The 26,372-nt window shown below is 40.9% G+C and overlaps 1 protein-coding gene across 1 annotated transcript; it reads right to left on the reverse strand.

Annotated features, from left to right (window-relative positions):
• Positions 1–6,378: 6,378 nt before the first annotated feature.
• Positions 6,379–25,428, reverse strand: LOC113055581 (cytoglobin-1). Its single transcript, XM_026221985.1, has 3 exons — positions 25,162–25,428; positions 7,431–7,662; positions 6,379–7,079 (listed from the first exon to the last, which is right to left on the reverse strand). The coding sequence occupies exons 1-3, from the start codon at positions 25,293–25,295 to the stop codon at positions 6,912–6,914; spliced, it is 534 nt and encodes a 177-aa protein (XP_026077770.1). The 5' UTR covers positions 25,296–25,428; the 3' UTR covers positions 6,379–6,911.
• Positions 25,429–26,372: the final 944 nt, after the last annotated feature.

The following is a 26,372-nucleotide window of genomic DNA, read 5'->3' on the forward strand; positions in this document are numbered from 1 at the left end:
AGCAGCTTCACATGTGTTCTTCATAGTGACGGCAATCCCAGAAAGCACTGAGCTTGATGCAAAAAAATTAAAAAAGTTATTCAGGATGGTGCTGTTTATTTGTATTCTTAGTAACATAGGTTTAGTTGAATTTATTTGTAAATCAAATCTTGAGTTGCTGCTTGTGTAGAAATTATAATATTATTGTATTATATTATTTTTATTTAAATGTTGAAATATCTTTAAAAACATAGCTAGCATAATTATATTATTAATATTTTTATATATGATAAAATAAAAATTATGAATGATTATATAAAAAAAAATGTTAGGTAACACTTTAGAATAAGGTTCCATTAGTTAATGTTAGTTAACTACTTTCGTTAACATGAACTAAGCAAGAACAATCCTTCTACAGCATTTATAAGTCTTAGTTCATGTTAATTTCAACATTTACTAATGCATTATTTAAATCAAAAGTTGTGCTTGGTAACATTAGTTAATGCACTGTGAATTACCATGAACTAACAATGAATAACTGTATTTTCATTAACTAACATTAACGAAGATGAATAAATACAGTAATAAATGTATTATTCATTGTTTGTTCATGTTAATTAATACATTAACTAACATTAACTAATGGAACCTTATTCTAAAGTGTTACCAAATGTTACATTGTTAATAAGTTATTTTAATATATAAATAATTAAAATAAATATTTGAATATTAATATTGCTTATTTATTACCATATAAGTATGAAAATTATATAATCATATATTAAAATAAATTGTAATATTTATAAATCTGTTCTTTCTGTTTTAATTATCTCTTTTTAAAGCCCACATTTTTGACTGAAAGTTTGAATCATATTTTTTTCACTTATATTAAAACATTGTTGCATGAAATTAACTGTTTAATTGAAGACTATGTCAAGAATAATATGTAATTTGACACATTAGGTATGACACTAGAATCAGTTCAGTTAGAAATGGCTTCTGTTACACAACAACAACAACAACAACAACACATTTTTCCAGTTTAACATCACAATCTATGTCATATTGTGCTCAGATTTGACAGAGAATGCTGTGGACTCACGGTTTGACTCGATTGATGAACATCCGTCTCAGCAGGAGAGCAATGGTGCTCAGGACCATGATTGTGGTGCACATGACTGCTGTAGTACAGTGAAACTCTGCGAGCAAACACAAGCCTCTTTCAGCTGCATGTGAGTCAGATTATGTGTCTGGATTAGTGCTAATCTCAGTCAGCGTGAGTCGTGTGAAGGGTCTGAGCTGTCAACACCTGCTGACACAGCAGTCCACCAGATCAGAACTGAGCCCAAAATACTCGACACGGGCCAGAAAACATACCCTGTGTCCTGGGAGCTTTGAGGATTTGTTCTGAAGAATGTCGCTAGGAGGTAGCTAGGATGTTTTGGGTTGCTAATTGGTTGATATGGTGTTTTAGGATGGTTGGGGGTTTTCCTTGGCTGCTAGAATTGATATATATTTCTTTAGCTATGCAGACACTACTGAATGTCTTGGCAGATGTGTAGCAACCACAAGCAACAAATCACAACAGCCTAGCATTGTGGGAATTAGGATTGAATCACTCTGTTGTTCTCAAATATTCAGCTGATGTTTATTGTGTTACATGACTGATTGATATCATGGGAACAGGGATGATGAGTGTGTTAAAGTGAACTGCACATCCATCAAACCCAGTGGAAAGTCACTGCGATGTGATTATGATGAGTCACTGTGACTCTCGTGAAGCATCACATGATCACAGCTGAAACTGATAAGGAACGTGTGTCTGTGTCAGTCATTTATCTGCTGTGCTGCAAACCTTCATCTGAACTTTGACTAACCTTTAAACCAGAGACCCTTCAGACCCTGCAAGAGAGAAAATCACAAACAAGATCTCTGTGATATCTCAACTGCTTCTCTTGTGTAGCTGGAGACTTTTGCTGAACATTGCCACTTGTCAGGTGTTTTTGTCTCATAGGGTTTTAGAAGATGTCTCAGCAATGTCTCAGACTGCGATCAGATTTGTCAACCAATCCAAACTCAGAGATCTCAATATGAACATCAAACATTTATCATCAAATGATTTGTGACCACTAAACCACTCACATACAAACGGACTTGGCCCACATGTGGCCTCAAGCTGGCACTGCTGGCCTCCTGTCGGTAATGGCATGTACCCTTTCAGCCAGAGCTGGGCCACGTGTGGCAATGACAGCACGGCGGGGATCCGGCAAACAACATGAGGGCCGACTGTTGGTGGGAGGTGTTGCAACATATTATGTGACCCATGATAAGCAAGATAAATACAATATTGCATGATAATTGTTAAATGATCTCGTACATTTTATTGTTAAAATGTAGTCTTTGAAATGGTAAGTCAAAACAGAATGAAACATATCATTTAAAAAATTAAGCAAATCAGTCAAGAGCATTAAACTGCACTTAATTATAATTTTATTACATTTTATATTGTTATTCTTGGTACAAATAATCTTAGAATCATTACATGAAAAGAAAGAGAGAGAGAGTATTTAACTGTTAACATGTAATATTTATTTGGTTTACTATGGGACACACAGTGTGTGTGTGTGTGTGTGTGTGTGCACTTTGGTTGGGTTAAATGCAAAGCTGAATTCTGAGTATGGGTCACCATACTTGGCTGAATGTCACGTCAGTTTTTCTAATAGAGAGTGGGGGCATATCATTTTATTAGTATGTTCTCATGCACAAGCATTAAATAAAATGATCATGAAAGTATTTTATTTAAATCCTGTATCCAATTGATGCTCCAAATTCAAATCGCATCCATCAGCGAGATGTATCTCCTTTCTCTGTAGCTATTGTAGTAACTATTTAAAAATGTGCCGTTAAGAAGTTTTACAACAAGTTTTACGGCAGCGATATCAAACGCTCATTGGATCTCGTCGGTTTCGTCAGAGATTGCGACATGCCGTGTTTCCGGTGATGTGTGTTTTGAATGAGAAACGCGCGCCTTGACGGAGTGGATCGGGATAGTATTTTCAGCGATTAACAACTTAAATTATGCCCTGCACCTCACACTACCATTATATTCTGCCAGAATGGACTGCAACTGCAATGCATCGTCATTTGGATCACTGTGGTACTGCTCTTTGTCACCTCTGTAATTAAGTTTCATGTGTCTATCTGTTACGTTTCTCTTATAGACGGTAACGTTATACTTTATACACTCAATCTTTATTGGTTGATTTGTTCTTTATAAAAATAAATAGAAAAACCAATGCAATACGTTTTTTTTATTGCACAGTTACATGATGTGGGTCTGATTTTCTATTCAGTTTAATGTACTTTATTGGCGTAGTTTGTGTCTACATTAAAGAATGTCACAAAATGAGTAATTGCGATCATAGTAATATGCAAGGTAATAATATGAAATATTAAAATTCCCACACAGCAATATTGTGTTGGCCCAGATCCGGCCCACATTTGGCCCATATCTGGCCGGTGTTCTGAAATATTCGGTTTCTGAGATTTTCGGTGAATTTTCGGAGATTTTCGGTGATGATGAGTCGCTTTAACGCGAAACAGGAAACTCATGAATATTCACGTATGCGCCGCCCAGCGTCACCGAAAATCTCAGAAACCGAATATTTCAGAACACCGGATCTGGGCTGACACTGCTTGCTGTCTGGGTTGGGTCTAGGCTATAAGGCTCAGGTGTGGTTCAGATCTGGGGATTCTGGTTTACTTAAGGCTGAGAATTGGCACCAATAATAAAACCTGTTTTGGCCCAGATCAGGGTCAGCTAAGGCTGATTAACTGGCTGATATTCGGGCCGGTTATGGCCCATGTGTGACCCGAGTCTTTAATACAGTTCTGGGCCACTTCTGGGCCGTCATTCTTTGCGGTACTTGGGCCGAGGGAAAAGTCATTATGTGTCCCGGATCTGGGCCAGAAGACATTTGCTATGTGTGCATCATAAGGGTCAATTTTTCTGAAAACTGCTTTCCATTGATGTATGGTTTGTTATGATCAATGCACATTACTAATCAAAATTTAAGTTTGAATATATTTACAGTAGGAAATTTACAAAATATTTTCATGGAACATGATTCTAATGATTTTTGGCATTAAAAAAATCTATAATTTTGAACCATGCAATCTATTTTTGGCTATAGCTACAAATATACCCCAGAGACTTAAAGGGGGGGGGTGAAATGCTCATTTTCACTCAATCTCCTGTTAATCTTGAGTACCTATAGAGTAGTACTGCATCCTCCATATCTCCAAAAAGTCTTTAGTTTTATTATATTTATAAGAGAAAGATAGTCTGTACCGATTTTTCCGATTTTTGACCGGCTGGAGGCGTGATGTGTGGGCGGAGCTAAAGAATCACGAGCGCCAGTAGGATTTTGCGATTAGAGCATTACCGTGAGGATAAAAACATCCAAAACAAACCATGGCTAACAGTCAGATTCAGCGTATATTTATGATCCAGAATCAGATCCAGAGGCTGAAATTTAACAAGAGCAGCATCAGCAACAACGTCTCTATGTGGTATGTACTGAAACTGTATATATTTGCTTAGCGGTTTTGGAAAATGACTAAGTTCCACTTTGTCGTTTTTTTTTTTTTTTTTTAAGCTGTACATGTGGAAAGTGCAGTTTGATGACAACATCGCATGTTGTTTACTTGATGTGCTTACGTGCTGATAGCTAAGTTAACAACACAGAGATATTTGAAGCAGTTTTACTCACCGCCTGCGGTTCCAACACACGATCGTGACCCTTTTTCGTTGGGACTGCATTATCCTTAAGAAATAAACGATACGCAAATCCAGCGTCAAACTGGGCCTTGTTTGTAAAACAAGCATCTTCGAAATGCAGGGAACAAACACAAACACTTGCACAACTCCGTTGATGCTCTGTAAAAATAAACTCCATCCACTGGTCCCTTAATGCTGTTTTTTTGGTAATCTGTGCAGGGTTGTCTTGCCCTGGCAACCAAAAACACACTTCTTTTGTGACATTTCGCGACGCTCTCGCTCTGATCAGTGAAGTCTGTTGTGCTCTCAGTGCTCTGCTATACGGGAGCGGGGAGCGCGCGCTCTTCCGGCAGAAGTGCCTCAGGACCCATATAAGGAAATTCCGCTCCATCTAAAGTCACACAGAGCCATACTCGAAAAAAACTTTCAGAAACTTGTGACAAACTGGAAGGAGTATTTTTGGGATAAAAAAAAATACTCCTTCAAACGTACAACTTAATTTTTGAAACTTTGAACATGTTTAGCATGGGAATCCAACTCTTTAACAGTGTAAAAAACTCAGTATGCATGAAATAGCATTTCACCCCCCCCTTTAAGGTTTTGTGCTCCAGGGTCACATTTGATTACTGCTATTGGTCCAGTTAATTGCTAGGGGAGCGTAGTCATTTTTCTATTTGTAGTAAAATATCATTGCATCGTCCTAGCAACACCCAGAAAACCCTAGCAACCCCCTGGCACTCCAAAACACTCGAGCAAACATTATTTTAGTTTTAATTTGAGTCATTTTACCTCTTCAACTTCAGCTTATTTTATTTCAGTTTGGTGCCAAAGCAACATTTCTGTTTCAGCTTCTTTTCAAAACCAAAAAATATATTTTGATCGTTGTAATTTTAGTTCAAAATGACAAAACTAGGAGCTGGTGTTCTATTGAAAATCCCTGTGGTGGTAAAACGTGGAGAGAATGTGGCGTGTCTGAAGCGCAGGTCTGTTTCCGATCGAGTCTGTGAGCGATGTGTGGTCAGATGTGTCTGATGCTGCAGGCCGCTTCAACATCTGTGTAAACACACACACACACACACACACACACACACACGCAGAGCTTTAATAATCACATTTCTCCTGCTGAGTTCCATTCATACACTCCATTCTTGCTCTATCTTTCTCTTCAACACTCATCTTATGTCACGCAGCCCACAATAATGAAGTTTTCTCCGTGCCTTTGTAAAGTTTGATCAGGTCAGAGGCTGAATATCTCTGGCTCGCTATAGATTATCACACACAGACAGACTCCACGTGAACCCACGGATAAAACGACTGATTTAATAGAGATTTAATCACGTCTAGCTCACAGTAAACAGTGTTTGCTTCCATAACTGTAACATGATAACCATAGTGTCAGTCTAAATACCATGTTTACTACAGGTAATGTTATTCCTGTGAAAGCATAATGCATTACTAACATTGACATTACAGCACAACTGTGACTAACATTGATAATAATCAAAAAAGCTGTTTTTATATAAGAATGATTTCTGAAGATCATGTGACTCTGAAGATGAAAAAACTAAAAAATCTGAATATATGTATAGTATTAATGTCTATGGAAAAGTGCAAGACTCTTAATGTTGCAGAGTGTTTATTTCTGAATCAGTCATTATTTTACACGTACAAAACATTTGAATAAGTACAAAAAGAGCTGAGTTTATCTGCTTCAGTAGCACCGAACAGTGGCTCACAGCACGCAGGGGAAGAGACTGCTACGAAAGCACTCATCTGTTTCACAGACATCCGCTTCAGAGGAGCTGGAGATTTAACTGAAGCTCCAGCAGAGACACAAATCTTTCATTTTTGCACATTTTTAATGTGTAAATATTGAATGGGAGATGGACTGCAGAGGTCTTGTGATGTCTACACGGATTGATAAGTGTGTTTCTGATCTGAGCTGAATAACAGCTGCTAGGGATCTGACATCGAGAAGTCCAGATTCAATATCATGTAGGGTCCATTAACATTTATAAAACATCTTCTCAATTTAACAACATCATTATTTTCTGCTACATATTTTTCTTTCACTTAGAAATGAATGCAATATACTTGACATCACTGTCATAATCTTTGGTTTAATTCTTATAATTCTGCATTAATTCTCTGTTCACTCTGAGGTGTTTTTGATGGAGTCCCAGCCGACTTCAGCGTAGACTTTGTTCATCTGCCAGTACAGGACGCCCAGGAGTTTAGACCAGGCGCTCTGCACCGACGCTGCACTGAAGCATTGTGGGAAAGCCTCCACCAGCACCTCCAGAATCACTCCAGCCAGAATCTGCAGTGAAACATGGATGCTTTCATTCAGCGAGGGTGCATTAAACTCATCACAAGTGACAGGAAAGACATTTATAATCTTACAAAAGATTTCTATTTTCGAACTTTCTATTCATCAAAGAATCCAGAAAAATGGAATATCACCGTTTTCACAAAAATTGAAGCCGCACGACTGTTTTCAACATCAGAATGATTTCTGAAGGATCGTGTCACACTGAAGACTGGAGTAATGTTTATTTGAAAATACATGCATACAGAAAACATCAATTGTAAAATTATATAATTTTTTTCCATTTCTCAATCAAGTGCAGGCTGGGTGCAGAAGAGACTTGGGTTAGTTGCTCTTACTCACTTTGAAGTAAAGCGGGTCCACCTTGTGTTTGAGTGCGTGTGATTTGCCCATCTGCTGGAAGATGGTGTTGAGTTTGTCTCCGTCGCGCAGGTTCTCCACCATCGTGTTGAGGGCGGTCATGACCCGCATGGCGTGTTTCTTCAGCTGGACGCTTTGCTTCAGCTCCTCAGGATCCTGCATGTCACGGAATTGATCGAAGTACTGCTTCGCCGACGGGAAGTTGGAGAAGAACCTGGAGAAACAGACATTTAGTTATTTTCAAAACATAAATTCATTTTATGTTTTATTTCCCCGTCAAAATCCAGCCACATATTTGTTAGAGCTGTTTTGGACTGTTTTTGGCTTGTTTAATCTGTGCAGATTTCTCTCCTGATTCAGATGAGACAACTTTCTCACTGGAGGAAGCTTTATCATGGGTATTTTTTTTAGCCAGAAGCAACCGCTTTGATGTTAAAAACATCTTAATGATGGATTTGTTGCATACAAACACGCAGCTTTTCACTTCTCCAGACATTAACTGATGGTCTGGAGTGGTGTGGGTTACTTGTGTGTTATTGTGATGTTTTTATCAGCTGTTTGGACTCTCATTCTGACGGCACCCATTCACTGCAGAGCAACCATTGGTGAGTATGTGATATAATGCTACATTCCTCCAAATCTGATGAAGAAACAAACTCATCTCCAGAGAGTTAGTAGATTTTCAGGCAATTTTCATTTTTGTGTGGACTATTTCTTTAAAGCCATATGACTTTCTTTCTTCTGTGAAACACAGGAGGTGATATTTTGAGACATTTGTGCCAAAAGTACTTGGTTCCCAATATTTGTACAGATGTCACCTTTATGTTCCACAGAAGAAAGAAAATCATACAGGCTTGGAATGACATTGAAAACTGAAAAATTATTTAAAAATGTTCAACTGTTACATTGAAATGTGATTGTTTTTGTGATGTTAAATCGATTTTTACAGACAAGCACAAGTGAGCTGCACACAGATGCATTATGAATTGGACTGGAACAGAAGATCCTCATCACATAATCAGAGTAAAGATACCCTTCATATATGATCGTTTACAAAAATAATCCATTGTGGTAGGTAGATTGTGGTAGGTAGATCGAGGCTGCAAACTTCCTCTTTAAATAGGAACAGCACTGAATAACTATTTCACGAGAATCCTAAAGATGAACATGTGAAAGTGAGTAGTGTTGCGTGTGAGAAAGACTATCTGAGCCCAGCTCCTGAGATAACACTAATCTAATATTGACCCAGCATTGTTGAAATTCTGCTCCATTCACAAAAAATATACAGCAATACAACGCAGGGAAAGTCTTTTTAAACGCAACGTTGTGATCAGTAGTGTAGCCAGAAAAGCGACTCTGGGTGTGCATATGAAAATCTGGGTGTGCCACATTTATTGTCAGATTACTGTGCAAAATTATGGGATAGTATTTTTGTCACACTGCTTCCGTCCAACCATACTCCTAGTGTTAATTGGCAGGTCGTGTCAAAATGTAGTTAATTGTTAAATGTAATAATTTTCTTCCAAATACGATAATTTTGAACTTTAGCTATTTCATTTTGTTTATTTTTCATTACAATTTATTCACTTTAAATAAATTATAATATATAATTATAGGATTAAAATGAATTGTAGTTGCTCAATATAGATCTTTTTTCATGTTTTTGTCTGGGAAGCCAGAATGCGCATGCATCAACAGAAACATTTATTAGCTGAACCCTGTTTTTTTTTACGTGCCATTTATAGCAAGACATATTACAGATAATATTACAGATGCTTTGTCAGATTTAAGTTGAAGCGCGTGCAGAACCGTGTGTGGTGAACCGAACGGTTTGGGTTTTTTATTTCAGCGAACCGTGCCATCCCTATTACCTCAATAATCAATCAATTACAGGCCTAAAACAATCATGCCCGAGCAGACGGATATTAGTACATCTCATCACACCGGCACCCGCGTCTAAATCAGTTGTATGGTCTGGTTTTCAGTCTAAAACAGTTGTGTCAAGTATAAATGTCTCGTCTGTTTCGGGAGGTGCGCGCGCAGTCAGCGGAGGCTCGCACCTTTTTTCTCAGATTTTGAAAAATCTTCGCGATCGATTTAAAATGCTCGGTTGATTCAGATCGGCACTTCGGAGCCTGTTCGCGACTCGGTTGATTCAGATCGGCACTTCGGAGCCTGTCCGCGACTCGGTTGATTCAGATCGGCACTTCGGAGCCTGTTCGCGACTCGGTTGATTCAGATCGGCACTTCGGAGCCTGATTATTTTTTATAGTTTCAATAAAAAATGTTTACTAAACTTGGGCTATTGTTGTTTACTTAGAATATATATATATATATATATATATATATATATATATATATATATATATATATATATATATATATATATATATATATATATATATTAGGGGTGTAACGATACACCAATGGCACGGTTCGGTTCGGTTTACGATTTTGGAGCCACGGTTCGGTCCGGTTCGGTTCGGTTTGCTGTGGTGGCAGGGTTCATGTTCTTTAGCATTGCTGGTAAAAGGACAATAGATTCACTTAACTTAATTATAGCAACAAAATAACTTGTCTTTTTCTTTATGAACTTTGGCTTAATGGCTTCACATTTTTAGTGCAGTCAGCATACCTGAGTAAACAAAATTTAAATAAATACTTCCAATGTAGACTAGTTAGAATAAAACATTTATCTCTGTAGTGCAGTCAGCTTATCCGAGTAAACTAAAATTAAATATATTATAAATAAAATGTATATCTTTCACCATTGATATGGAGACATTTGATATGACAAACATTACAAGGTGCAGGAGTGCCTGGCTCCACTGGAACTAACTTTCCAAACAGTTCAGAGATTGGTGCCTGTTTTGCTGGAGGATCATCACTGCTGGATGCCACATCTAACTGCTCCTCTGAGACCAATTTTCACGTCAAAGTTCAGACGCGGGCCAGGCCTACCGCCTGTTTTATACTTCTCCTTACTTTTATATTTTAGACATCCATTAATAAGTGACAAAACAAAATTGCCGCGCTGGTGGAAACAACGCGAGACCGCGCTACTGCGACTGTGAAGAGCGACTCGACGGAGTTTAGTGTCCCGCAGCAGCAGCGCAGCTGAACAGTTCTGCGTTCAAATACACGCAATAGGCTCAAGCTTGCCGCAAAGCACCGGCAAAAGTAATTACCATAAATGTGATATTTGAATTATTTACTAATAAACTAGTGTTTTCTAAGTCTGTGTTGCAAGGATGAAGTTGCCTGTCTCGCGATTTCCTCATTAGATGCGCCGAGATCTTCACAGATTATGATTACAATGAGTTTTTGTTTTAGATTTGTTTTATTTCGTTAAGTAGTCATTTACAGCTTTCTATAGATATATTTATTATGTCTGTGAGGCATGTTACGTTTTCACTGAGTGTCGGCTCATTTTTGTATGAGTTATGAATAAAATCCGTCATTCTAAACAGCGGAAAACGGCTGCATATCTAGTGCCATGAAAACACCTATTACCTATGTAATTGTTTGAGCACGGTCCGAGTTAGCTTGTAGCTTCATTCTGAAGGCAGTGGGAAAAGTTTCCTGTTTTTGAGGCTTCTTACGTGTGTCGCTAATATTAATGTTGGGGTGATGTCTCCGATGCGCTTGCATATTAGACGTGTTTCCTGTCGTATAAGTAAGTTTTGAGAAACAGTTACGACAGATTGTGTGTGCTTTGTCTACGACACAAATTCCATTCCTGTACTCCACTGGAAAACCAAAATGTTCCCACACAAAAGACTTAAATGTGTCTGTGGGATCTGCAATCTCAGGCGGAGCAGCCATCCTGCGTATGCAGTAGTAACATCTCGGTTACGTATGTAACCTTGGTTCCCTGAATAGGGAACGAGATGCTGCGGTGACGTCACCACGTATGGGAACACCTCTGGTGTGACGAATGTCTGAAGCCCTATACCATCCCGCCAATCCTATTGGCCAAATGGCGCATAGCACCACCCTGCGCATGCGCACGCATGATATACCTGGGTGCAGCGCGCCATTTCGCTCAGATTTCATGACTGAAGATGAAGAGTTATCAAGGTACGGAACGGCCAGAACCGCAGCATCTCGTTCCCTATTCAGGGAACCAAGGTTACATACGTAACCGAGATGTTCCCTATCATAGGTCACTTCGATGCTGCGGTGACGTCACCACGTATGGGAACGATATACCAAAACGCCTGACGTACCTGATAACTGAGATCAGAGGAAGCATCTGCTCAAGCGGAGAGAACCCGGGAGCCAGGAGCCATCCTCACATCCAGACTGTAGGACTTGATAAAAATGCTCGGTGAGGACCATCCTGCCGCAGCACAGATATCATCCATAGAAGATCCACTGAGAAAAGCTTGAGAAGAAGCCACAGCTCAAGTGGAATGAGCCTCAATTCCTAAGGGCGAAGCGAGTCCGCGCGCCTCATAGGCCAGAGAAATTGCCTCCACCAGCCAATGGGACATGCGCTGCTTTGTAACCGCATGGCCCTTACTTTTATGTCCAAAACAGACAAACAGCTGGTCAGATTCATGCCAAGGGGCTGTACGATCCACATAAGTCTTTAAGCTCTCACAGGGCAAAGACTTAGATCTCTTGATCCAGCCTCAGCAGGTGAAAAAGCTTCCAGGAACACTTACTGAAAGCGAAAGAGGTTAGATGCGACCTAGGAACATAGTTAGGCCTGGGCCGCAGCAGCACCTTCACAGAGCCCGGTGCAAATTCCATGCATGAGGGTGAAACAGAAAGAGCCTGTAAATCCCCAACTCTCTTGAGGGAGGATAAAGCCATGAGAAGAAATGTCTTAGTGTCAAGAATTTATACGATACGGGCTCCAAGGGCTCAAACGGATGCCCTGATAAACCTAGCAACACAAAGGATAAACCCCATGAAGGAACTCGAACAGGGCGGAAAGGCCTCAGCCGTCGCGCACGCTGTATGCAACGAGAAACTAATGGATGACGCCCCATAGAGGCACCGCCTAAGTATTCGTGGTAAGCTGAAATGGCTGCCACGTAAACCTTAAAAGTGGCTGGTGTTACGCCATCCGAAAAACAATCCTGGAGGAACTCCAGCACTGAAGCCACTGGGCAGTAAACTGGATCCACATTACGATTGCCACACCAGGCTGTAATCAGTCTCCACTTGAAAGCATATAAGCGTCTCGTAGAAGCTGCTCTAGAATTCAATATAGTCTCAGCGGTTCCAACAGAAAGACCGGGACATACTAATGCACTCCGCTCAGTGGCCACGCCCACAGTTTCCACAGATCCGGCCTCGGGTGCCAAATCAGCCCCTGTGCTTGTGATAATAAATCTTGCCTGAGGGGAATCTCCACGGAGAGCCCGCTAGCAGACTGATAGATCCGCAAACCACGGCTGCGTGTGCCATCGCGGAGCCACCAGCAGCAGCTGTTCCACTCTGTCCCGCCGTATTCTGCATAATACCGCTGGGATCAAATGAATCGGAGGAAAGCATACAGACTGGTCCTGGGCCAGCTGTGAGCTAATGCATCCACGCCCAGGGGCGATGGGGGGCATAGGGAGAACCATAGCGGGCAATGCGTAGTCATGTTAGACGCGAATAAATCCACTTTCGCTTTGCCGAATACCCACCATAAAAGATTCACCGTCTGGAGGTGTAATCTCCATTCTCCCTGTTCCAGAGCCTGTCTGGATAGCATATCCGCTCCGAAGTTCAAACGTCCGGGGACATGAACAACTCGGATCGACAGAAATTTTCTCTGAGACCAGAGAAGAACATGTCTCGCCAGCCTGCACAGGGGGCGAGAGCGTAATCCTTCCTAATGATTCAGGTATGAGACAAACGCTGTGTTGTCTGATCTGAGCAGCACAAGACGGCCAATCAGCAGATTCGCGAATTACTGGAGAGCCAGAAAACTGCCAGTAATTCCAACCGGTTTATATACCAACTGCGTTGTGCAGCTGTCCACACTCCATGGGCTGATAGCCCTTGACAAACAGCTCCCCAACCGGTCAAAGACGCATCCGTCGTGACGGTCTCTGGGAAAGCTCAATCTCCAGCCGAACCCCGGTAGGAGAAACTCGGTTGGCATCCATAGTTTTAACGACATCACACAACTCCGTGTCACCGAAATCGTCGGATGCGGAAGACAACGGGGTGAAATATTTCGTCTTTCCGCCCACTTTTCCACTGAAAAGGGGCGCATGTGAAGTAACCCCAGACAAATTACGGGGAATGCCGCTGTCAATCGTCCAAGTGGTTAACAGATGGAGGCCCTGGAGCCGCAACGGGGCCAGAGCTACATCCATGCACTGAGAAGTACGGGGTCTACGACTTCTATAGCCCCTTTGCTCAGCAGAGTTGACATCTCCTGTCACAACACTGCTATTACCATCAGTCTACCACCGTGGAAAGAATTCAGCGGAAAGAGGCGGGCCTCTAAAAAGCGAATTGGTGTATCCGTGACAATTGTGCGTAACACCCATTGAGAAATGCCGGGCAAGCGTTACACGCGACCCAAAACGATACTAGCAGTTTCTCAAATTTCCGCTTTCTGCAACGTTGTCATACACAATGTCCGTGCACGGAAAAGCCTGCGGCATTCGTGCACAGGGGAAGTGTATGCATAAGAGCTATTGCGTCCCGTTGTGTATAATCCTGAACGTGTCCACGGCAGGAATTAGACCAACGAATTGAACATCACGCTCTGCCGCTAACTAAAACGGCGGCTGTGCGAGCCGTCATAAATGGGTCGTCTGTGTAAGACCCTAGAATCACCCCTCAAAATCTGAAAGCTGGATTGCGCAGTGTCTGAGGGATTATTAGTTATTATTTATGCCTGGCGTCACAGCCCGATCCAATGCTGCTCGAAGCGCTGTTTGCTGCGAGACAGTCAATGTCAGAGCGTAGGGACTGCAGTGAGTGTGTTAGATGCGCATTAGCGGTCCAACAGCACTCTATAGTGGAGGGCACAGTCCCTGGCGAACATGAAGTAAAGCGCATGCGTAAACTCGCTGCGTTTCGTTGTGTATAATCCTGAAGCGTATCCACGGCAGGATTCAATTCACCAAGATAAAAATCGGGCCACGTCGCCATTGCGAGAACGTGGCGGCTGTATGAGCAGTCATAAACTGGCCATCTTTGCCAGCCTTTTGTACCGCCCCTCAAACTCTGAAGGCTGGATTGTGCAGAGTGTCTGAGGGGGCGCTCAAATAATAACTCAATCCAATGATGCTCGAGGTGCCTTTGCTGCGAGACAGTCAATGTTAGAGCATGGGGACTGCAGTGAGAGGGTTGGATGTGCATTAGCGGTCCAACAGCACTCTCTAGTGGAGGGCACAGACCCTGGCAAACATAGAAGGAAAGCGCAAGCGTCAAACTCGCCGCGTTTCGTTGTGTATAATCCTGAAGCGTGTTCACGGCAGGATTTAATCCAACAAGATGACAGTAGGCCACGCCGCTAGCGAGAACGTGGCAGCTGTGGGAGCCATCATAACTGGCCATATTCGCCAGTCTCTCGTGGCGTCCCTCAGACTCTGAAGGCTGAATAGTGCAGAGTGTCTGAGGGGCGCTCAAATGATAGCTCAATCCAATGATGCTCGAGGTGCCTTTGCTGCGAGACAGTCAATGTTAGAGCGTGAGGACTGCAGTGAAAGGGTTGGATGTGCATTAGCAGTCCAACAGCACTCTCTAGTGGAGGGCACAGACCCTGTCAAACATGAAGTAAGGCGCATGCGTCAAACTCGCTGCGTTTCATTGTGTATAATCCTGAAGCGTGTTCACGGCAGGATTTAATACAACAAGAAAACATTAGGCCACGCCGCTAGCGAGAACGCGGCAGCTGTGTGAGCCGTCATAAACTGGCCATATTTACCAGCCTCTTGTGGCGTCCCTCAGACTCTGAAGGCTGAATAGTGCAGAGTGTCTGAGGGGGCGCTCCAATAACAGCTCAGTTCAGTGACGCTCGAAGTGCTTGTGCTGCGAGACAGTCAATGTTAGAGCGTGGGGACTGCAGTGAGAGGGTTGGATGTGCATAGCAGTCCAACAGCACTCTTCAGTGGAGGGCACAGACCCCGGCAAACATAGAAGGAAATGCATGCGTCAACTCGCTGTGTTTCGTTGTGTATAATCCTGAAGCGTGTCCACGGCAGGATTTAAACCAACAAGATAAACATAGGGCCACGCCGCTAGCGAGAACGCGGCAGCTGTATGAGCCGTCATAAACTGGCCAAATTCGCCAGTCTCTTGTGCCGTCCCTCAAACTCTGAAGACGAATTGTGCAGTGTCTGAGGGGCGCTCAAATAACAGCTCAGTTCAGTGACGCTCGAAGTGCTTGTGCTGCGAGACAGTCAATGTTAGAGCGTGGGGGAGAACGAGAGGCTTCTCGTAAAGAACCGTAATAAGAGAATGAAATTTTTCCCGAAATAGACACGACTCGATACGTCTAGACGAGACTAGGTCGCGGCGGAGTTAGGCGCGATCCGTTTGGCTAAAGAGGTAGTCAAACGGCATCGCTATATAATAGCATGTCACTAAATCGTGGCAAAAACCCGCGCCGTTCGTGATATGCGCTGATAAGGCTGCTTCCAGGACCTCGAACCTCTTGGTGGAGGTCCGTGAGAAGGGTAGTTTATCCACCGCGTGGATAGCCACATATTAGCACACTGAGAAAGGGGAAGCGCGTTTCTCCTGTCCGCTCGGAGGGAGAGAACCGCTTATGCCGGTCAGAGCCTACTCTGAGTAGAAGCTGCGGTTTAGACAACATAGTATAAAGCAAAACTGCTCTGATTAACGCGCTCGAGTAGGGGAGAGCGAGCAAGTGGAAAATCCAGTGCATCACTGTACTCATAGTCAAGCCGCACATATCGCCCCTAACCAACACCTCGTGCGGGGCCTCGGCGACCGCAGAAGCGAACGGTGGGGGTTAGACGCGAGGCGACTGAAGAAATAGACTCCAGAGCGCGGATTACTTTCTTATTTTACCATAGCCGTAGGCTATCACAGAGAGAACATGAGAGAGGCTGCAAACGAATCTCTCATGAGTGCCTCCCTGTGATAAACCCATATACGGCTCTTACCTTTCGTTGACTCATCGCGTCCGCGAAAGAGGAGTTAACACTGCTCGAAGAAAATCGCTGGAGAACGCGAGATGATAGGGCACAGATGATTCGCTATTCCTGAAGGAATGAAATCTGAGCGAAATGGCGCGCTGCACCCAGGTATATCATGCGTGCGCATGCGCAGGGTGGTGCTATGCGCCATTTGGCCAATAGGATTGGCGGGATGGTATAGGGCTTCAGACATTCGTCACACCAGAGGTGTTCCCATACGTGGTGACGTCACCGCAGCATCGAAGTGACCTATGATAGGGAACCGAGTGTGTCGCTCACTCCCAAGTCACGTGACATGACATGCACTTGGAAAACAGTAACTTTGGAATATAATATTTAGAACAGCGTTTAAAAAGCTCGTATTAGTTGTTACCAATGCAATTTAATCAAATGTATGGAAATAAAATTGAATAAATTAATAGATTAGTTAGTAAGAGATAAGTGACATTAACATCAACAATGGGCAGCAGGAGGCGTGAAAGTACCGCGGTACACCACGAGAGTTCCGCGATTCGTATCGTGGGTGGTGTATCGCGATCTTTCGGTTCGATTTGTGATATCGTTACACCCCTAATATATATATATATATATATATTTGTTCGCGACTCGGTTGATTCAGATTGGCACTTCGGAGCCTGTTCGCGACTCGGTTGATTCAGATCGGCACTTCGGAGCCTGTTCGCGACTCGGTTGATTCAGATCGGGACTTCGGAGCCTGTTCGCGACTCGGTTGATTCAGATCGGGACTTCGGAGCCTGTTAGCGACTCGGTTGATTCAGATCGGCACTTCGGAGCCTGTTCGCGACTCGGTTGATTCAGATCGGGACTTCGGAGCCTGTTCGTGACTCGGTTGATTCAGATCGGGACTTCGTAGCATGTTTGAGATTTTTTAAAATTCAGATCTGGACATCGAAGCAGGAAGTGTTTGTCAAACAGTTAATTGGTGATAAATGAATATTTGGACTTGAGGCTTTTTTTTTACCTGTCGATTCAGCATGTACATGGACCCACACACAAAGGTGGACACACTCTAGACGGGTGTGCCAGGTAGGGTGACCACCCGTCCCGCGTAGCGCGTGCGCGCAGTTTGAGCCCAATACATGCCTCCCACAAATTGAGACTGTGTCACGCATAATCAATGCTTGCTCAAAAAAAGTTGGTCGCTATATCTGGAGTCACCAACCCGTCGATCGCGGTCGACAAGTCGATCTTGGAAGCATTTTAAGTCGATCGCGAAGATTTTTCAAAATCTGAGAAAAAAAGTTGCGAGCCTCCGCTGACTGCGCGCGCACCTCGCGAAACAGACGAGACATTTATACTTGACACAACTGTTTTAGACTGAAAACCAGACCATACAACTGATTTAGACGCGGGTCCCGGTGTGATGAGATGTACTAATATCTGTCTGCTCGGGCATGATTGTTTTAGGCCTGTAATTGATTGATTATTGAGGTAATAGGGATGGCACGGTTCGCTGAAATAAAAAAACCAAACAGTTCGGTTCACCACACACGGTTCTGCACGCGCTTCAACTTAAATCTGACAAAGCATCTGTAATATTATCTGTAATATGTCTTGCTATAAATGGCATGTAAAAAAAAACAGGGTTCAGCTAATAAATGTTTCTGTTGATGCATGCGCATTCTGGCTTCCCAGACATTACAAAAACATGAAAAAAGATCTATATTGAGCAACTACAATTCATTTTAATCCTATAATTATATATTATAATTTATTTAAAGTGAATAAATTGTAATGAAATATAAACAAAATGAAATAGCTAAAGTTCAAAATTATCGTATTTGGAAGAAAATTATTATAGATTATCCAGAAATAGCGACCAACTTTTTTTGAGCAAGCATTGATTATGCGTGACACAGTCTCGATTTGTGGGAAGCATGTATTGGGCTCAATCGCTGTGCGCGCACGCGCTACACGGGACGGGTGGTCACCCTACCTGGCACACCCGTCTAGAGTGTGTCCACCTTTGTGTGTGGGTCCATGTACATGCTGAATCGACAGGTAAAAAAAAAGCCTCAAGTCCAAATATTCATTTATCACCAATTAACTGTTGGACAAACACTTCCTGCTTCGATGTCCAGATCTGAATTTAAAAAAATCTCAAACATGCTACGAAGTCCCGATCTGAATCAACCGAGTCGCGAACAAAAATATATATATATATATATATTCTAAGTAAACAACAATAGCCCAAGTTTAGTAAACATTTTTTATTATATTTTTTTATATGTTACCTATAAAAAATAATTCTGCATCTATTTTTAGGTGTGCCAGCTGCCACTGTGGGTGGCACAGGCACACCCTGGCACACTCGTGGCTACACCACTGGTTGTGATAAAAATGACATAGAAGCAGTTAAACACATGTTGAGAAAGTTAATCCCTGTGTGTGTGTGTGTGTGTGTGTACTCTATGTATACACAATTATTTATATTTGTATTTAGAATATATAAACAACATCAAAGGTTAAAATGGTAAAACTGTGGGAAAGGGGCTACTGTTGTGCGTGGTTGCCAGGGTGTTGCTATTGTTTGTTTGTATGTTGGGATGCGGTTGCTAGGGTAAACATGAACTGCTGCATAGATAATGTAGTTCCTGCAATAAATAACCCTATATGTGAACTAAAGACATAATTCAGCAGCTATTCTCAGGGTTGCTGTAACTGAGCTCTGCTCCGAACGCTTCTGTATGTGTTTGCTCTGATGAAGACTGCAGGGTTGATACTTTCTCTCTGATCATTTATTTTTGTCTCCAGGCCCCAACAATGATGTCTAATTTCTCTGATAACAGGCTGATCGTAAATCCTGCAGTTGTGAGATTGGAAATGTCCAGAGGGAGCAGGTTCCACCAGGGAGTCTTTGTTATTTGTTCTGGTACACCTCGTCCTTTTAAACAAACATATTGCTGTTTCATCTTGTCTGCACATCCCCTCAATTTCCTTTAAAGCGTTTTAATGTTTCATAACTTCATGTGACGCTTGCGGCAAATCACACGGCTGAATCCCTGTTCCCAATGAAAGTGGTTGACTGTCATCAGAACATCCTTCAAGGTTTTGGGGTTAAATCATGCTGCTGGATAAAGGTTTGATGGGAAGAGAACAGCATGTTAATCTTGGTCTACAGCAGAACAAGAGCGGACTAGTTCACGCTAAGTTATTTCATGGGAGAAGCTGCTCATGTTTCAAAACCAAAGGGTGCTTAGATGAAGAAACTGACTTTAATTATGGGTTGAACAAACTTTTAAAGAAACAAAATTCAACGTAAAACATGATTTTTCTAAGTAGTCTATTAAATTATTATAGGAGTTTGTTTTAGTGTAAGAATATCCAATTACATTTTTTCTACTTCAAATGTTCCCGTTTAATTCAATTGTAATACTTGTAAAGTTTTTGTAAAAAAACAAATATTAAATGGTCATGAGAAGGATGTAATACTAATGCAATACTGGAAATTGCAAAGTTAAGGCACGAGCATTGGAGAGCGAAATGCTCATTGGGTCAGTCGCTCAGAAGAAACTGGTGGAAAAGAAAAAATGATTAAAAATTAAGTGTGAAACCATCAGAAGCCCTTTAGTCTCCAGTTCCACCGTTTTTAAAAACGAACCCCCCTGGAGTCTCCAGAAGACGAGGTGTCAGGTTCTCAGAGAGAAACCCAATCACATGCTGTTATAACAAGTGTTGTGTAATACGCTTTTACAGACAGAGAGTGACTCCTGAAGGACCAGCACATCCTCTTCTATCACTCTTTCAAGAGTGTATCTTCAGGAATGTGCCAGTAAATTTAGGAAGGTCATTTTAGTCCATCTCCACAAAACAGAACAGAACAGGACTGAAAATGAGCTCCCAAAACTTGTTGCCATATTCCTGAAGATTAATTCTTGAAAGAATTCTGCACATGAGAATATAAGGTGTTTTCCACTTCCATCCTTCATAAACAATTATACACCATTTATAAATGATTAAAAGACCAAATGAATAGTAGTTATTTAGACTGATGTGGTTTGGAATTGGTTTCAGAAGTAAGACTTTTGCATGTAATTTGCTTGAAATTGTAAGAAATTAAATCCTGTTATATTATGATTAGTAATTATTAATTTTGCACTGTTTTGTGTTACTACAGCCGTGTCTCATGCGTTCAGCTCCAGATGTTGATCCTTCACTAGTGTTTCACCTCTCACGACTGAACCGTGAGTCAGACCTCAACAGGAAGATCCGTCCCATGAAACAGAGACTGAATCCAGTAAATGCCCAGAGAAGAGACGTGTGCTCACATGTCCAAATCAAACAGGAGATAAAGAGACACTGTCTTCTCTATGTGTCATAACTCATGTCTAAGTGCTGGAGCTCTTCACCTCTGACTCCAGATTCATGTGTAACGTGAAAACATCACGGGGAGAACAAACACAGCGCAGAGAAGCAGAGCTGTTAAGCAGACACTTTGAGTGCTTAAAGGGGGGGTGAAATGCATGTTTCACTCAATATCCTGTTAATCCTGAGTACATATAGAGTAGTACTGCATCCTTCATAACTCCAAAAAGTATTTAGTTTTATTATATTTATAAGAGAAAGATAGTCTGTACCGTTTTTTTCCCGGAAAAACACGACCGGCTGGAGGCGTGACTTGTGGGCGGAGCTAAAGAATCACGAGTCAGCATTTATCATTTTTACGTTTCTTATCTAATAATGATATTTTATTTCAGCTTTATTTTGAATGAACAAAATTTTTTTTTAACAGTTTTCCTTAACAACAACAAGACTGTTTGAGTAAAAGCCTGCTCACACCAAAAATTTGCACATTAAAAATATCACTTCTATCTATAACGATAAACTATAAAAACAAAGTTTCAACAATCATTGTAACTTAAGACAATAGTTTCATATCCACTAATATAATTAGCATCATAGTTATAGATATAGTTGCTGTCTGTTGATGTAGACACTAAAATGTATTGGTATAGTTGTAATCCACTGGTGTGGATGCTAATATAGTTATCGTCTGTTGATGTAGTTGTATTTAAAGTTATAGTTATTGTCCATTGATGTGAACACTAGTTATCGGCCACTGGTGTGGATGTTGATATAGTTAATATAGTTGCATTTATTGTTATGTTATTATCCGCTGGTGTGAGCAGCCTGAGGTTTTTTCTTTTGATGGCTTTTGACTTCAATAGTCTCGCGCTTCACTTGCTTCCACTGTCTCTCAGTTTTATTAACGGTTGTTCATTGCTGCTCTCTACACTACACTTCACTACTGAGCTGATTTAGCCATTTACAACTACTTCTTGGTTGCTTTTTATTTTATCGCCAACTAGTCACAGCCATGAAAGGATGTCTTGTAGAGCTTCAGTGTGTGCTTGGGTTTGATTAAAACTGAGAAAAATGGATGATAACATCTGTTTGAATCCACTGAGCTGCTAAATTAAAGCATCACAGAGAGAAATATAGTCTCCTGTGAACGTCCCGTGTGTCCCCTCTGAGAAATAAATCTAATTTCACCAGTTGAAAGAGTTTAATTATGAATCTTTCCTGCAGCCCTTCAGGTGCGATCGTCAGAGAAGATGTGAGCTGTTATCTTTAGAGAGAAATCACTGCTGCTAACATCCATCACAGTCCTCAAGCGCTGTGCAAGGTCAGGAATGAAGAAATTTGAGCTTGTGTGAGGCTTTCAGGTGGAAACACTTCATAATGCATCAATGATTTTTTTTTTTTTTTTAACAAGAGGAGATCTAATTATGTCATATAAGTTAATAGGTTTTATAATGATTCAATTTAATCAAATTCACTTTATTTCATTTAATGTTCTTGATTAACTTCTCCCAGCTGGTTTATATATAATCATGCGCTCTTTATAATCTTTTATGGTTATGCCAGTAGATCTAGAAAAGAGATACAGTTGGCAGTGAAGTAAATCGAATCAGTTTGTGATTTCTGTTTTCAAAACGAATCACAGATATCATGACTCAAGAGCTTCAGTTTCAGATATCTGGCCTGAATTCTCTTATTTTGTGACTTCTGCATCTCTCGATTTTCCTCACAAATGTATGCTCCTTCACTGAACTCTCTGAATTGATATTAATAATAACAGGTGAATTTGACAATAAATAATAAACCAGCTGGTCACTTTACACTCTTAAAAACAAAGGTGTTTAATGATGCCATAGAAAAACCTTTTTATCTAAATGGATTCATAACGAACCTTTAAAATCTGAAATATTTTTTTATAAAAGGTTCTTTGTGGCAAAAGAAGGTTCTTCAGATTATAAAGGTTAGAGAAATGGTTATTTGAAGAACCTTTGACTGAATGGTTCTTTGTGGAACCAGAAATGTTTTTTCTATGGCATCGCTTGAAGAAACTTTTGAAGCACCTTCATTTTTAAGAGTGAACATGTCACTCAGATGGTTTAAGAGGGTAATCAGACTGTATGGTGTTTATTAATATTTTGAGCTTTTAGAATTTATTTTAGCTTTAATTTGATGTTTTTAGGTTTCTGTTTAATTTGAGTAATTTTGTTATATGCTTTTGTCATTTTATATTTCAATTCAGCTCTATAATTTTTTTACTTTTGGTAATTTTAGTACTTAATCTTATTTCAGATTCAAATTTTATTGAAGTTTTCTATTGAATATTTATGTTTTAAGTTATTGAGCTTTTATTAATTCATGAAACCATTAAGGCCTGGTTTCAGAGGGTGAGCGTGATTTCACCAAGGACAACATGTCCCTTGATCAACATCCTTGATCCTGGAACAACATTCCAATCAACCAATCAGAATCGAGGGAATTTTTTTTTTTTTTATATCTGTTTAAGGCTCACAATCAGAGTTAGGTGCTTCTACACCCTTGTTAATCAGCTTTCATTTCCCGCTGATTTTAGGAATAAATTATGGGTAGGGTTAGGTTTAGGGGTAGGCATTGGGTGAAGTCTATATTTTTGGACAGTAATGTTGATTCAGGAACGTGCCTTACTTGGCAAATTCACAGCAACCGGTTTCACAGATAGGGCTTAGACTAAGCCAGGACTAGGCAATAGTTCAATTAGGACATTTAAGTATTTCTTATGTCTTAACATGCCTTAGAAAAAAAAAAAACATTACTGGTCTGCATTTTGAGACAAAACACATACACTGATATATTTTAAGATCATTCAGAGCAAGTTTCTTTCAGTTAAAATTGCTCGTAATTACACTTTAGTCTGGGGCTAGGTTTAAGCCTTGTTTGTGTCACCAGGGGTTAGAGAATTAAAGCTTAAAGTTAATTGAAATAAGATTTAGTTCTAAATAGCAACACTAACTTAGATGTAGATACACACAGATCTATCTAGGTATCTAAATCAGGGCATACCAGTGCAAATGTCATGTATTTTTTGCAGCACAGATGAAGCACAGAAGAAGCGTGAGACGTTTCTGCACTTAAGCTGTCATCTCTGAAAACATAAAGAGCAGCTGGAGAAAAGATCTGAAAATAAAGCCTTTTGTTTTCATCTCAGTGTGGTACACTTTCTGATTTGGCACTAAGCTCTTCACTTCCTTGTTCTTGCACCAACATGCTCTCAAGGTCAGTATGTTCCCCAAATCCCAGCAGTCACACCTCAGCTCTACCCACAGTCCTTTTCACCCAATTCAACAACTTCTCTTTCCAAACAACAGGATATCAGTCTTTGGCCACATAAGCAGCGCCAGTGGGATCAGATTTCACATGATGTCACCATAGAGCGTGGGTCCTCCTGGATTTGGACGTATTGTATGTTTTTATCACATACATGATGACGGTTCATGACTCGCTTCTTGATGGGATCGAACCAGCAACCTTCAGATGACCAGCCCTGAACAACACTTGTGGACGTCACCAAGGAAAACAACTTGATGAAGTAAATACTGCCTATGTACAAATGCTGAAATGTTTGTGTGCGAGTTTAGAGAGAGAAAATAATAGAGATCGATGGAAATTCTCCACCATGATAGAAACAAGGATTTTTTTAATTGGATCTCAAGAAACACTAGTGCAACTGTGATTAATACTACCCATGTTTATATATGTCTTATTATGGGAATACTGTAGTACCGTAGCACACTATTGAATGATTGCCATTCAAAGAATACCATAAAAACACACACACACATACACAGCATTATCATGGTACATGCTCAAATAACCATTAAATACTGTAACTATGATTTATGTTGACATATGTTAGCACAAATTACCAATGACCACAATTCTATATGTCAAAAATCTGGTTGCATTACTATGGTAAATGTCCAAAAAAACATTTGAACATGTTAAAATAGCCGTATTCCCAAGGTGCATATATAAAAATTACTGCATAATTATGGTAATTGCTCAAACAACCACAGTCTTACCAAGTTAACAAAATGGTACTACCATGGTACAGTTTAAAAAAATTATTATATTAAATGTCAAACACCATATTATTATTATGATACTATGGTACATCCCCCCCCAAAAAAACTTGGAACAACCTAAGCAGAAACTGTGGTGCTTGTTCAAACGTTGAAAGTGATAGCGTGCTAGTTTCTGTGAATGATTGACGTGTGTAAGACGGACAGTACCTGATGAGCACAGCGACTCCAGCGTTCTCTCGGTTCTCATAGACGGGTCTCCATGTGTCCTGGATCACACACACATCGTCCTCGGTGAGCGTCTCGGGGCTCTGTGTGAGCTCCACACCTCCGTTTTCCTCCATCCAGACGCTCGCTGAGTAACACTTGAGAGAGAGAGAGAGCTGTGTGTGCTGCTGCTGCCAGGTCTTTATTTCTGTCTCTTTAAGAGTCTGATGAAGAGTTATTGCTGAATGAAAAAGATCCTCCCACCCGCTGCACTTTATCCCTCTCCCTCTCTCTCTCTCTCTCTCTCGCTCACATACTCATGTTGTCCTCTTTACTCACAGTCACACCTTCCCCCTTCGGTTTACTTGTTTTTTTCTCACACTCTTGCATCCGTCTGCTGCTCACCCACAGGAAAGACCACAGGCGAGAGCTCTGTAACATCTCATTTGTTTCTCCTGGACAGAACAGGCTTGTTTTAATCTCCTCTGGAGTTTCAGAAGAGATCTTAACTGAAAAGTCTGCCATCAAAGGTCCTGGGTTTTGCCTTGTTTTATAGTAAAACATCTACATGTCTTTAAATGAGACACTAAGAAGCAACATTGGTTCATCCAAGAGTGATTTTACTTCATTCCAAGACTTTCTTTCTTCTGTGGAACACAAAATTATTATGTTTGTAAAGGTTTATACGGTTTTCAATGAAAGTCAGTGGGGTTCTGTTGTTTGTCTTAATGGATGACAACTATATTGACTAATTTTGGTTTGTTCATTGTTGGAGATGAAGTTGACATGAAACACAACCAAGAAGTCCTCATTTGTTATTTTGAACAAACACACACGAGCACTTTAAGAGCAAATGAACATGCTCCACCTTACATCAACACAGCTGCAACAGCGTCGCTCGCACCATCGATGAACAGCTGCACATCCACAAAACTGTTTTATTGCTCAGATACTGACGTTTCAACAGTTTAACAGCCTTTTCTGTAATGATTTATTATAGCACTAATATTGTCTCAGATGCTTCTCCTTTGAATCCCCACTAGAGAAAGAAAAAACAGGCTCAAATAGGTCAATAATTGCCTTCCATTTAGAGTATAGAGCTCATTTGTTGAGAAGTTCATACAGTATGTATTGAGTTAACATGATGAAGCTGTTTCTTCAGTGTTTATGATATTTTAACTAGACTGGTGGGCGTGAAGCTTGTAAATGTGTGC

This window comes from Carassius auratus, chromosome 3 (assembly GCF_003368295.1).
Source record: "Carassius auratus strain Wakin chromosome 3, ASM336829v1, whole genome shotgun sequence".
NCBI classification, from domain to species: domain Eukaryota; kingdom Metazoa; phylum Chordata; class Actinopteri; order Cypriniformes; family Cyprinidae; genus Carassius; species Carassius auratus.